At 43.5% G+C, this 12,392-nt stretch overlaps 1 protein-coding gene across 5 annotated transcripts in view; it reads right to left on the bottom strand.

The window, feature by feature from the left end:
• Positions 1 to 12,392, bottom strand: part of CLCN3 (chloride voltage-gated channel 3) — a 123,310-nt gene that overhangs the window by 18,972 nt on the left and 91,946 nt on the right. For all 5 annotated transcript variants that reach the window (XM_040333160.1, XM_040333180.1, XM_040333166.1 and 2 more), the window contains 4 exons: positions 7,181 to 7,261; positions 5,689 to 6,234; positions 5,227 to 5,413; positions 1,743 to 2,141 (listed from right to left, as the gene is read on the bottom strand). In XM_040333160.1, coding sequence (XP_040189094.1) covers positions 1,743 to 2,141; positions 5,227 to 5,413; positions 5,689 to 6,234; positions 7,181 to 7,261 — 1,213 coding nt within the window. The remainder of the gene's footprint in view (positions 1 to 1,742; positions 2,142 to 5,226; positions 5,414 to 5,688; positions 6,235 to 7,180; positions 7,262 to 12,392) is intronic.

Here is a 12,392-nt window from a genome sequence, read left to right as displayed (position 1 = left end):
TCTTAGCCTAATACAAATACAAAACTTAATGCAGCCAGCACATCCAAGGACTGGTAAGCTGCAATATATTACATTTTTGTTCTTCAGTTTAGTTAAGCTTTCAGTAAATATATCTTTAAAAGGGATAGTATAGTTTTAAAAAAATAATAATAATAATAATAATAATATTAAACAAAATAACCCTGACAAAAATAAAAATAGCATGTGTTAAAGAGGAAGTAAACCCAAAAGAAAAAAAAAAAAAACCTGCAAGACAAAAATGCATAATGAGCTAGTATGCATAGCATACTAGCTCTTTATGAATTACTTACCTCACATCGAAGCCCCCACAGCCGACATGTCGTCCGGGGCTTGCTTCCGGGTATCGCAGCTCCGGCGCTGTGATTGGCCAGACCCGCGATGATGTCACTTCCGCGCATGCGTGAGGGAGCCACCGGTAACGGCATACAAACTAAAGCAGCGGCACATAGGTGCCATTGCTTCAGTTTTTCCCCACTGCGCATGCACCAATTAGAGGGGAGATCTCCTAAACCATGCAGGTTTAGTAAATATCCTGGGTAGCTACAGGTAAGCCTTAATATAGGTAAAGTTGTTTTCAAGGGTTTACAACCACTTTAATGTTTTATTGACTTTATTTCCTAAACTAGTTTGCAAGCTTATATATATATATATATATATATATATATATATATATATATATATATATATATATAAAATGGTTAGCTTACAGCCCTGTTTACACCTTGCTTTTGCTTGGCGCTTCCATGAAGCTTTGGTGGGGCTTCGAGCAAGCTTTGTCATAGACTTCTATGGAGGCTTTAAAGATGCTTTGAAGCACCACTAAAGCTACATGGGGTAGAATTTTTGAGGCGAAGTCAAAGCAAAGCAAAAGCAGGTATAAACAGGACTGTAAGCTAACCATTTTATTTAGTGACCGGAGCTTTGACTGGCATTTAGAGAGCTTTAAACAAAAGCCTGTCCTAAGCCTTGTTGAAGCCGAAGTGTAAATAAACCCTAAAGGTTTGTTTTTATTTTAAAATTAAACATGTCATACTTACCTGCTCTGTGCAAGGGTTTTGCACATAGTGGCCATGATCCTCTTTTATAGGGGTCCCCCGGTGGCGCTCCTGGCTCCTCTTCTTTGAGTGCCCCCACAGAGAGATGCATTCCATGAGGGGCACCCGTGCGGCAGTGCTGCTGCTGCGTCTATTGACAGACAGCAGAACTTGGCCCTGCCCCCGTGCTCCTGCTGCCATCAATCTATCAATGAGCACCCGAGACAGCGGCTGGAGCTGCTGGGCTTGTGTTCGTCGCTGGAACAAATGGGTTCAGGTAAAAAAAAAGTCTTTCACCTCAATACACAGAATGCGTTAAAGTGAAAAACCACGAGACTCCTTTACCCGACATCTTTGCTGCAGAATCTCGCCAGAGCTTATCCTCTGAGTGCAGTTGTGGCAACTCTCAGATTGGACGGTGGGCTAAGATCAGTGGGCTTCCTAATCCCCCGATCATTTTTTCATCTCCTTACACAACTCTTGGCTGTGCAGCGACAATGTGCATGAAGCCTAAAAGTGCACCAAGTCAGTACAAAAAATAAGACCTACCGTGATCTGCAGCTATGGAAGTTAAATTACTCTATTGTGGGAGCGAAACAAGTTCTACAGCTTAAATGTGATTACCCATAATCAAACTGGATTAAAAAAGAAACCGTAACAGAATTAGGAAAGTTGTATTTTTCTTACCTATAGCTAGTGTTAAATCTCTTCTCAGAGCAAAACCGACCAGCCGTTGGGACTCCTTTGACATTATGACAGGAAAGCCATTGAAGCTGGTCTCATTGATCAGGCTTTCTATATCATCTACAGTCATATTATCTTGGGTAAGAACTGCCAGAGGTGGTTCATTCCTCCTTGGCCTCATCACATCACGTGCCAGTGTCGTGTGCGTGAATTCTTCCTTTGCATCCAAGAAAGGATAGCCATTCAATCGTATGTGAGACTCATAGATGCCTTCCCGTCCAAAAGCATCTCCAACCCACTTACTGGTCATTACAGCCGCCATTAGTGGTACAATGTACTCCAAACCTCCTGTGAGCTCAAAGACTATAACAACGAGGGACACGGTCATTCGAGTTACTCCACCTGTAACAAATACAAACCGTAAAACAGATAATGGTTTATGATTATTTCTGTGCAGTAATATATTTACCAAAGACCATCTACGTCTCATCCCCTACAATTTATGTTCTACCAGCAAGACTTTTGTGTCCATTCCTTTAGATCCGTCGGTGTCTTACAAATCTCTGTCCCAGGTGAATGTTAATCAATAATGGTTTCATTTATCTGTCGGGGACATTAGTGCCAAAATCACCAAGAGATTTTTCCAATCTGTACTCAAAGCCATGAAATATCAGTCTTGTGCAAAAGTAAGAATCTCACCATTCCTTTTGTAAAAAGTAGGGCAACCTGGAGTTACACTGGACTTACTGCAGATATCTCAAGTGACTAAGACCCCATTCACACCTGAGCGTTTTGTAGCTTGAAGCCTGAAATCTATTATTCTCTATGGAGATGGTTCACGTCTCCACTCCAAAACGCCCAAGCTCAAACAAGTTCAGGGACTTTTTTTTTTTTTTAGGCAGATTTGGGCGTTTGTTTTTTACATTGGTGACCTTTTGACCTGTACAAAATCGCTGCAAAATTGCGCGACTTTCTGCCTGAAATCGCTATGCTCAGGTGTGAATGGGGCCCAAGTTCTGGACCTGGAACTAGGATTCAGAGATCTCACTGATGAGTGCAGGGCCTGGAATTCAGGTGAAGAGCCCAACTCGGTGCCAAACCTGAAACATGGATGCAGAGATTTCCTGGACATGCTTTATTGTTTGTTTGTTTTTTTTGTTTTACTTCCTCTGGATCAATTGTGGGTATTGGTTTGTATTATGGAGGGTTTTTTTGTGTGTGTGCTTTTTTTTTTTTCCTATGTTGAGCTGGATAGTCTTTTATTTTAACCAGATGAACTATGTAACTGACTGAGTGCTAGACGTGGAAAAAACGGGGAGCCAGAGGTCCCATAGAAAGCCAGACCACAAACTTTTTAATTTGTAGAAATCACTAGCTCATCAGATGCTCAGTTGCAAGCAATATATTGGTCACAAGTAGACAGGTGCAATGTTTTGGGGCTCAGACTCGCATCTTCTTCAGGCAGTGAGAAATTCAGAAAACTCCAGCATCCATTGAATAGAAACACATAATGTGACAATTACCTACTCCTAAAGCTGGCCAAAGATGGATTGAAATTCATGCTGAACCAGACAAATTTCAAACCATTGATGGGCAGGCTGGTTGTACTCAAGTTGATCCATCGATGGACTTTAGTGCAACCAGCCTGTCTGTTTTTTTCTTTCTTGTGATCACTTCCAGCGGCTACAGCCGCCAGCAGTGATCATTGTATTAGGACAGCGGGAAACCTCCCAATGTCAGAATACAATAGCGCAGCAGGAGGGATTCCTCCATCAACACAGTCATTGATAATTGGGGAATAAAGCAATTGTCTTTCCTTCGACCCATGATTGAAAGAAAGTTGCATATTCTATGGCCATCTTAACACTGACTACCCCCATCTCCAGAGTATAAAAAACAAACAAGTACTTAAAGAAAATCATCATAATAACTGAAGTAACAAACATACAAACCATTTTTTAGACAAAAGGTACTTTTTTTTGCTCGATTATTAGCTTGTCAGATGTGTTGCACCCAACTTTTTATTGAATTAGTGATTTATCTAATGTAATCTTGGCAAATTGCTAGAATTGACTAAACATGACTTACTGTTATAATGACCCCGCGTGCATTTTTTTTTAACATAGTGTACTAACCTCCATCTTGGCCAGTGTATGTGTGGAGGTCTCTTTCTTTTCTATTATCTGTGTAGTCACTGTGGTTACCTCTGCTCGTGTGTCATCCAGCCTTTTTTATTTTTGGCAGGAACAGGGTCCCTGCAGATTGCTTAAAGTGGAGGTTCACCCGAAAAGTTAATTTTTAACATTAGATTGATGCTCATTTTGTCAAGGGGAATCGGGTAGTTTTTTTAAAATCGAAGCAGTACTTACCGTTTTAGAGAGTGATCTCCTCCGCCGCTTCCGGGTATGGGCTGCGGGACTGGGCGTTCCTATTTGATTGACAGGCTTCCGAAGGTCGCATACATTGCGTCACGATTTTCCGAAAGTAGCCGAATGTCGGTGCGCAGGAGCCGTATAGAGCCGCACTGACGTTCGGCTTCTTTCGGCTACTCGTGACGCGATGTATGCGACCGTCGGAAGCCTGTCAATCAAATAGGAACGCCCAGTCCCGAAGACCATACCCGGAAGCGGCGGAGAAGATCGCTCCCTAAAACGGTAAGTACTGCTTCGATTTAAAATAAAATACCCGATTCCCCTTGACAAAATGAGCATCAATCTAATGTTAAAAAAAAAAAAATTTCGGGTGAGCTCCCGCTTTAACCATAGATTTGTGCTATTGGCAATAGTCATCATTTTGCCCAATTCCCTGATGACCAGCCGGTGCGGTTTCTGATGCACATGTGTACAAGATGAGATCATTGGTTGCTTCTGGTATTATGGCGATTTTTTTTTCATCATTTGTTTACATACTATAAAGATGGGAGGTTGGTCCTTGTTAGGGGTGGGAATTTTTCCATTGTTCTGTGTTACTAGTTAATGGATTTTTAGTATGGTCAGCATTTGTCTGAAGGAGGTGGTATAAGCTCTGAAAACACTGCAATTTTTGATTTGCAACCAATAAATCGCACTGATTGAGTGTTGGTCCTGGAAGATCGGTGCAAAGATCTCATTGACTGAAAGCTGGAACTGGAACTCTTTTTACATCTCACTGATGAGTGCAGCACTGAGAACTCCAGATGCAGAGATCTCAACATAGCATATAACATAAGAATTAGAGATTAGCTTGGGCATCCTCCAAACTATTTCTAGTTGAACTTACACTTCGATCTATTTTCTGGTCCAATCGCCTGTGGGATGTATCCCTGCCCTGCAGCACATGTAAACAAAGGGGTGAAAAGCTGATGAAATCCTGCCCTGTGGTTTATATGTGCTGCAGGGCAAAGAATGACCCAGCCCACAGGACTAGAAAAGAGCACTTAGTGGAAGTTTGGATAAAGTCAAGTTTGGAGAATGCCCAAGCTCATCTCCAATATGCATCACAAACTTACCCAAGCAAGCAGCAGCCCCAACCATAGCATACAGCCCTGGGGTGATGCAGTCTGCGCCAACTTCACACCACTGCTTGAATATGAACCAGTCATGGTGGTAATAAGCCAGCTGTTCGACAGCAATACCCACAATCCTTCCTGCTATGGCACCAATTGCCATGCTAGGGATAAATAGGCCTGATGGAACCTGCAAAGGGAAAAATACAAGTAAAATCGGGTTCAGAGTATTTAAAAGGAAAATAAAAAAAATCAAGAGGTAATATACCAAAAACAACAAACTAACAAGAGCCCTTTAATAGAAAGGCTGGATACTAAACAAATAAAGGATCACTTGCTTTAAACACCCTCCTTACATAAACTCTAGGTTGGAAAAGGTCTACGTAAATTGTCCGTACGGACTTTCAGATATGGAACACAGTCAAGAAATACCTGACGTTAACTAGTGACTTAGAACTTTGTTACCTTAATGCCAAATGTGAAGACTGTCATGACGATTTTGAACACAAGCGCCAAGCACAGTTGCCACATAGCAGAGTAAACTCCATTACCAGCAGGCCGGTCCGGAATATCATCCACGATCTTGCTAGCATTCATATCATTTTTATAATCACAAAGTGTAGAGGATTCCAATGGGCCACAATCCGTGAAGAGCTCTTTAATCAGTTGGCTAGTGTTGAAGCGAGTGTAGGGGTTTGGGAAAGCAATGATTGCTGTAATGGCAGCCACCACAATAACCTCCAACACTGGGTACTTTCCAAACTTCGTTGTCTTCCGGCGCCGACACCAGGCAATGTTTGCACGGATGAAAAAGGCTCCCCACAGACCGCCGAACACTCCTAAGAGGATGAATGGGATCAGTTCAAATAGATACCATGGAGTGTGGTATTCTACATAAAATAGCACAAGCCGACTGTTGCCAAAGGGATTAATAGATCGCAAGATGAAAGCAGCCACCAATGCTGCAAAGAAGGACCTCCATAATGTCTTGAGTGGGAAATAGTAACTGACCTGGAGAAAAACAGATATATGAGAAAACAACAGCGACAAAAAAAGGAAAATTACTACAGACTCCAGCTTACAGAGATTTTCAATTGCTTCTGCTACTATTTATGCAGCCAAAGTGTTCAACCATGACTAACTATTTAAGCCATTAGAACTTCTAGCACTGTGTGTTAAACAGTCTGGAACAGGAAAACTGTTCAGCATACACGTTCATAGACTCTCTACTCAGGAGTCTAGCCAAGTATTTCTTAGCAACATTGCATAAAAAAGTCAGAAAGCTTACTGCACACCTTTATTATCCTTCATGCAATGTTCCTAAATGAGTCAACCAAATAAGGACATGTATAGCTTAAAGCGGAGTTCCACCCTAAAAATTAACTTTCCATTAACCTTTAATGTAAAAACAAAAAAAAAAATTTAACTCACTTCTATCTGGCTGTTACTAGGCAAATTTCGTAATCATTCTAGTTCCTGGTTCTAGGTGGTTCAACTTCCTGTCCTAAGACCCCATTGCCTTCTGGGAAATGATGACACTCATTTCCCAGGAGTCTCAGGGCATTACTGTGCCTAAAAATGGCCCAGCATGCACCTTTCCGTTAAAATCAGGAAGAAAAGGAACTGGGCTACACATGCCCACACATATGATGGATACGGCCACAACATGAGCTGGAGGATATAAGGCAAGTGTTTGCAATGATTTCTGGACTGATTGGGGAGCTATTAATATGTTTTAGGGAGTATTTTATGTGATTAATTTTAGCTTGCAAAAAATAAATATAAAATTATGCCCGGAACCCCGCTTTAAAGGACTTCTATTCTCCATCTTGGAAACTGCCTAATGGACCTACCAAACAAGGTGCAGAACCCCAAATGAAATGAGCTCATATACATTATGGTTAGGATATGATCTAGTAATTCTTACACAACCCTGTAAGGAAAAAAAATTACTCACTTCTTCTAAGCTGAATAGGACACCGCCAATAGGTGCGCCAAAGGCTACAGATACACCAGCTGCTGAAGCTGCCGAAAGAACCTACAAGAACAGAAAAAGCAAATGTCATTACGTCTTCTGGTAAAGCTACTGAGCACTCTCGGAAGAGATATATACTGTACATGAGAAAGGCTGGATAGGAGTCAGATAAAGGACTTTTCCCGAAGTGAAATGAGAACAGGTTTACTGATCCTTCTATTCTAAAAAGCAAAAGAAATTGTCTTGTGAAAATCTGCTTGACAGATTTGGCGTAACTAAACTGCAATAATACTCAGAGCCCATGTGAAATCTCACTGAGAATTTATAAAGTACAGCGGTGTACTTTACATCAGTGAACTGGACTCTACTTACCAAACCTCTCATTAGCAGAAAGAATCTAAAGGCTAGGACTAACCTTTGCCGAGGAGCATGTTTGGACAGAGGAAAACTGGTCCAAAAGTACACTTTCGTGATGAAAGCAAGTTTTTTCCTAAATGGCTTCCTTTACCTTAGTGCAGTCCTCCTTCACTTACCTCATCCTTCCATTTTGCTTTTAAATGTCCTAATTTCTTCTGAGAAATCCTCACTTCCTGTTCTTCTGTCTGTAACTCCACACAGTAATGCAAGGCTTTCTCCCTGGTGTGGAGTGTCGTGCTCGACCCCTCCCTTGAATACCGGAGAGTCAGGACGCTCTCTACGTTGCAGATAGAGAAAGGAGCTCTGTGCTAGCGGACATCTGGTCTCTCCTGTAGTCCAAGGGAGGGGGGCGAGCACGACACTCCACACCAGGGAGAAAGCCTTGCATTACTGTGTGGAGTTACAGACAAAAGAACAGGAAGTGAGGATTTCTCAGAAGAAATAAGGACATTTAAAAACAAAATGGAAGGATGAGGTAAGTGAAGGAGGACTGCACTGAGGTAAAGGAAGCTATTTAGGAAAAACATTTTTTTTACCTTTACAACCCCTTTAAATTGATTTGGGTCCGACGGGGAACATTATGTTTGTCGTAAAACTGGGAAAGACTGAACCCCAAAGTGTGTAAAGAAGTTAGTAAAAAAAATTGAGGGGGAGCGTCATGGTTTGGGGGATCTTTCCTGCAGCAGGAGTTGGGCCTCTTATACAGCTACATGGCAAAGTGAATGCAAATGTTTATCGGAACCTTCTTTGACAACATGCGGTTCCTTTCCCTACGTTCATCACCCAATCAGTCAGCAATTTTCATGCATGACAATGGCCCGTTACGCAGCAAAACTGGTAAAGCATTTCCTTAAAGCTGAAAACATGAAATAATGAAATGGCCAGCCCAGAGTCCTGATCTAAACCCAATAGAGACCTCTGGAAAATCCTTGGCGAAAAGTTATGGCCAAGAAACCCACTACAGTCTCTGTGGAAGAGACTGAAATAAGAGTGGAAAAAAAATAAAAAATAAATCACACCAGAGCAGTGCGAGAGACTAGTGATGTCCTGTGTCTGCAGATGTGCTGAAGTCATTCAAAGCAAGGCCACCCCCAAAGTATGAGGCACCCTCCCCACTCACAACTTCAGATGCAGGCTCTGCAATCGTGTAGGAAATTGAAGAAAACAGCTGAATGGCCGCATTTCGAATAACACCTTTTAATCGTGGCAAAACAGTGTAAAAAATCCAAAATCTGTTACATCATGGTGATGGAAGGTACAGACAGGCTAACGCGTTTCACATCAATATAGATGCTTAATCAAGGGCATCCAACTTCCTACTAATTGTTGAGTGTGGCAACCTTCAGAAATTGCTAGTTGTAATCTTTCTCAGTGCTACAGTCATTGCTGTCCTCTAATTATCATTGGGTTTTCTACAGAATAAAGTTACATTTTTTTTTAAGTGCCTTGGTTATTTTGAAAAACCTACGTTAGATCTACCGGTAACGGTATTTCTACGAGCCTTCCAGGACGGCACACCAGAGAGATAAGGGCTCCTCCCACAGGAAACACAATCAATTGACAAGTTTGTTATAAGTTCCCACCCCTCCCCTTGCTCCTCAGTATTTAAAAAAAAGTAATCTTGAACTGGTTCACAAGGGGCACCCCATCGGTACTTACCCTTTAGCATATAGCTTACCTTTCTTCACATAGGGTGGGTAGTAGGCCTGCCGTCCTGGAAGGCTCGTAGAAATACCGTTACCGGTAGATCTAACGTAGGTTTTCTCCTACGCCTTCCAGGACGGCACACCAGAGAGGATATAAAAGGACCTCAGGCCTACCTCAGGGTGGGACCACAGCTTGGAGGACCTTCCGACCGAAAGCCAGGTCTTGCTGTGACAACAATTCTACACGGTAGTGTTTCAGGAAGGTGTGATGACTTGACCAGGTAGCCGCAGTACGGATCTGGTCCCAGGAGGCACCTGCTCTCTCCGCCCAAGATGTCGCCAGAGATCTGGTTGAATGAGCTTTGATATTAAGTGGAGCTGGTTCTCCTGCACACTGATAAGCCTCTGTAATAGCTTCTCTAATCCATTTGGAGACTGATGGCCTTGAGGCCTGTAATCCCTTCCTGACCCCACCATAGAGGATTAGGAGATGGTTAGATTTCCTGAAACTTTTGGTTCTATCTAAATATATAAGAAGACATCTTCTTACGTCCAAACAGTGGAACTTAAACTCCTTCTCGTTCTTTGGTTCTGAACAAAAGGACGGCAATATCATTTCTTGCGTCCTGTTGAGTAAGGATGCTACTTTAGGTAGGTATAAGGGATCTGCCCTAAGAGTGACCCTGTCTGGTTGCACCCTAAGAAAAGGCTCTTTCATAGACAGAGCTTGCAGATCTCCTACCCTCCTGGCTGTAGTAATAGCCAACAAAAAAGTTAATTTTAACGTAAGGAACCTAAGGGAAACTTTCTCTAAAGGTTCAAAAGGGGGCATAGATAATGACTCTAATACCCTAGTAAGGTCCCATGGTGGACAGAAGCTTTTAAGGACGGGGGACATTCTTTCCCTAGCTAGTAAGAACCTCTTAACTAGGTCGTCCTTTGCTAATCTTTTATCCAGGTACACCGAGAGGGCCGCTACCTGTACTCGCAGGGTGCTAACCTTAAGCCCGGCGTCCGCTCCATCCTGGAGAAAATCCAGGATAACCGGAACCGACTGGGAAGACTTTTGTCTTTTTCTACTCCAGGTCTGGAAAGTTCTCCATATCTTTGAGTAGATCTGTCTGGTGACCGGTTTTCTACTTGTAAGGAGAGTATCAATCACCCTTTCTGAACAACCTTTTTGTTTCAGAATCTGGCGCTCACTAACCAGGCTGTTAGCTGAAAGAACTCTGGTCTCGAGTGAAACACTGGACCTTGTCTGAGAAGATCTGTCCTGGCTGGGAGTCTCAGAGGCTCTGCTACTGACATGAACCTCAGGTTCGCAAACCATGTCCTCCTTGGCCACCATGGGGCAATAAGGAGGACCTGACCTGGGGACTTGCTGACTTTCTGAAGTACCCGCGGAATTAGCGCCAGGGGTGGGAAAGCGTAGGCCATTCTGAAGTGCCAGTTCTGGGACAGCGCATCCAGGCCCTCGGAATCCCGTTCTACCGAGGCTGAGAAGTACCTGTTCACTTTCCTGTTCTTCCGGTTCGCGAACAGATCTATGTCTGGTTCGCCAAACTGAAGAACTAAGGCCTGAAAGACCTCGGGACTCAATTCCCATTCCCCCTGTCTTAATTGTTGGCGACTGAGGAAGTCCGCTTCTGTGTTGTCTGTCCCCTTTATATGTATGGCTGAGATGGAGGTGACATTCTTCTCTGCCCAACCCAGGATTTTCATGGTTAGTTCCAATAGGGGACCGGATCTGGTACCGCCTTGGTGATTCAGGTAGGCTACTACTGTAGCGTTGTCTGAGCTCACCTGGACCTCCCTGTCTGTGACATCTTGCTGGAAGGCCTTCAGAGCTTCTCCCACTGCTCTGAGCTCCCTGGTATTGGAAGATTGATGAGCCAGGAGGTGGCACCATCTTCCTTGGGCCTTTTTCTTTCCCAAGTGGGCACCCCACCCCCATGTGCTGGCATCCGTAGTCAATTTTACCGGATCCCATTGTGCCCAAGGTCGACCTTCCCTTAGGTTTTGGTGACTGGTCCACCACTCTAGGGATGACAGGACCTGAGGGGTGAGTACAATCTCCTGATCCAGGGATTCCTTCTTCTTGTCCCAAGAAGACAGAAAGAAAAAATGGAGCATCCTTGCATGTAATTGGGACCAGACTACTGCTGGTATGGATGCCGACATTAAGCCTAGCACTCTCATAACTGACCTCCTGGGAAGTCTGGGGAATCTCACCAGATTCTCTGCTCCTGACACTAATTTTCTTATTTTTTTCTCTGGCAGGAAGAGCGTCTGAAGCCTGGAGTCTATAGTGTAGCCCAGGAAATTTTTTACCTGTTCTGGTATGAGGGAGGATTTCTCTAAATTGATAATCCAGCCTAGGCTTTCTAAAAACTCCATCACCCTGTTGGTATCCCTCTGAACCTGTGACTCTGTCTGACCGGAGATCAGTAGATCGTCCAGGTATGGTATAAGGCATATTCCTTGAAGATGTAGGAATGCTACTGCCTCTGCCAGTATCTTTGTAAAGATTCTGGGGCTGGAGGTTAGGCCGAAGGGTAGTGCCCTGAACTGCCAATGAAAGATTTCCTCCCCTACCACCACCGCAAACCTCAAAAAGGCCTGATGGTCCACGTGAATTGGCACGTGCAAATAGGCGTCCTTCAGGTCTATGGTCGTCATGTAGGTTTCCTTCATGAGGTTCTTTCTTACTGAGTAAATACTCTCCATGGAGAATTTCTTTTGTTCTAAAAATCCGTTTAGTTTTTTTAGGTTTACTATCAGGCGGAATTTTCCTGATGGTTTCTGAACCAAAAACACGTGGGAATAGAACCCCCGGTATTGCTGTTCTACTGGCACTGGTGTTATTACTAGTTGTTCTGCCAATTCCTGAACCCCCTCCAAGAGGGCCCTTCTTTTTAGGGTATCCTTGGGGAGCTGCGTGAGGGTGATCATAGGGGGGGGAAAGGTGACAAATTCCAGGCGGAACCCATCCCTTATAAGCTCGTGTATGTAGGGACTGTCTGAAATATTTTCCCACTGTTGTATAAACTGGGACAGCCTCCCCCCTACCTTGACCTTGGCGTCACTTGGCCTGTTTAGCCTCAGCCTTGGCGGAGGGAAAGAGTAAGTTA

This window comes from Rana temporaria, chromosome 1, assembly GCF_905171775.1.
Source record: "Rana temporaria chromosome 1, aRanTem1.1, whole genome shotgun sequence".
NCBI classification, from domain to species: domain Eukaryota; kingdom Metazoa; phylum Chordata; class Amphibia; order Anura; family Ranidae; genus Rana; species Rana temporaria.
Note: the sequence above shows the minus strand (reverse complement) of the source record. Positions and strands in the feature narration are given on the sequence as shown.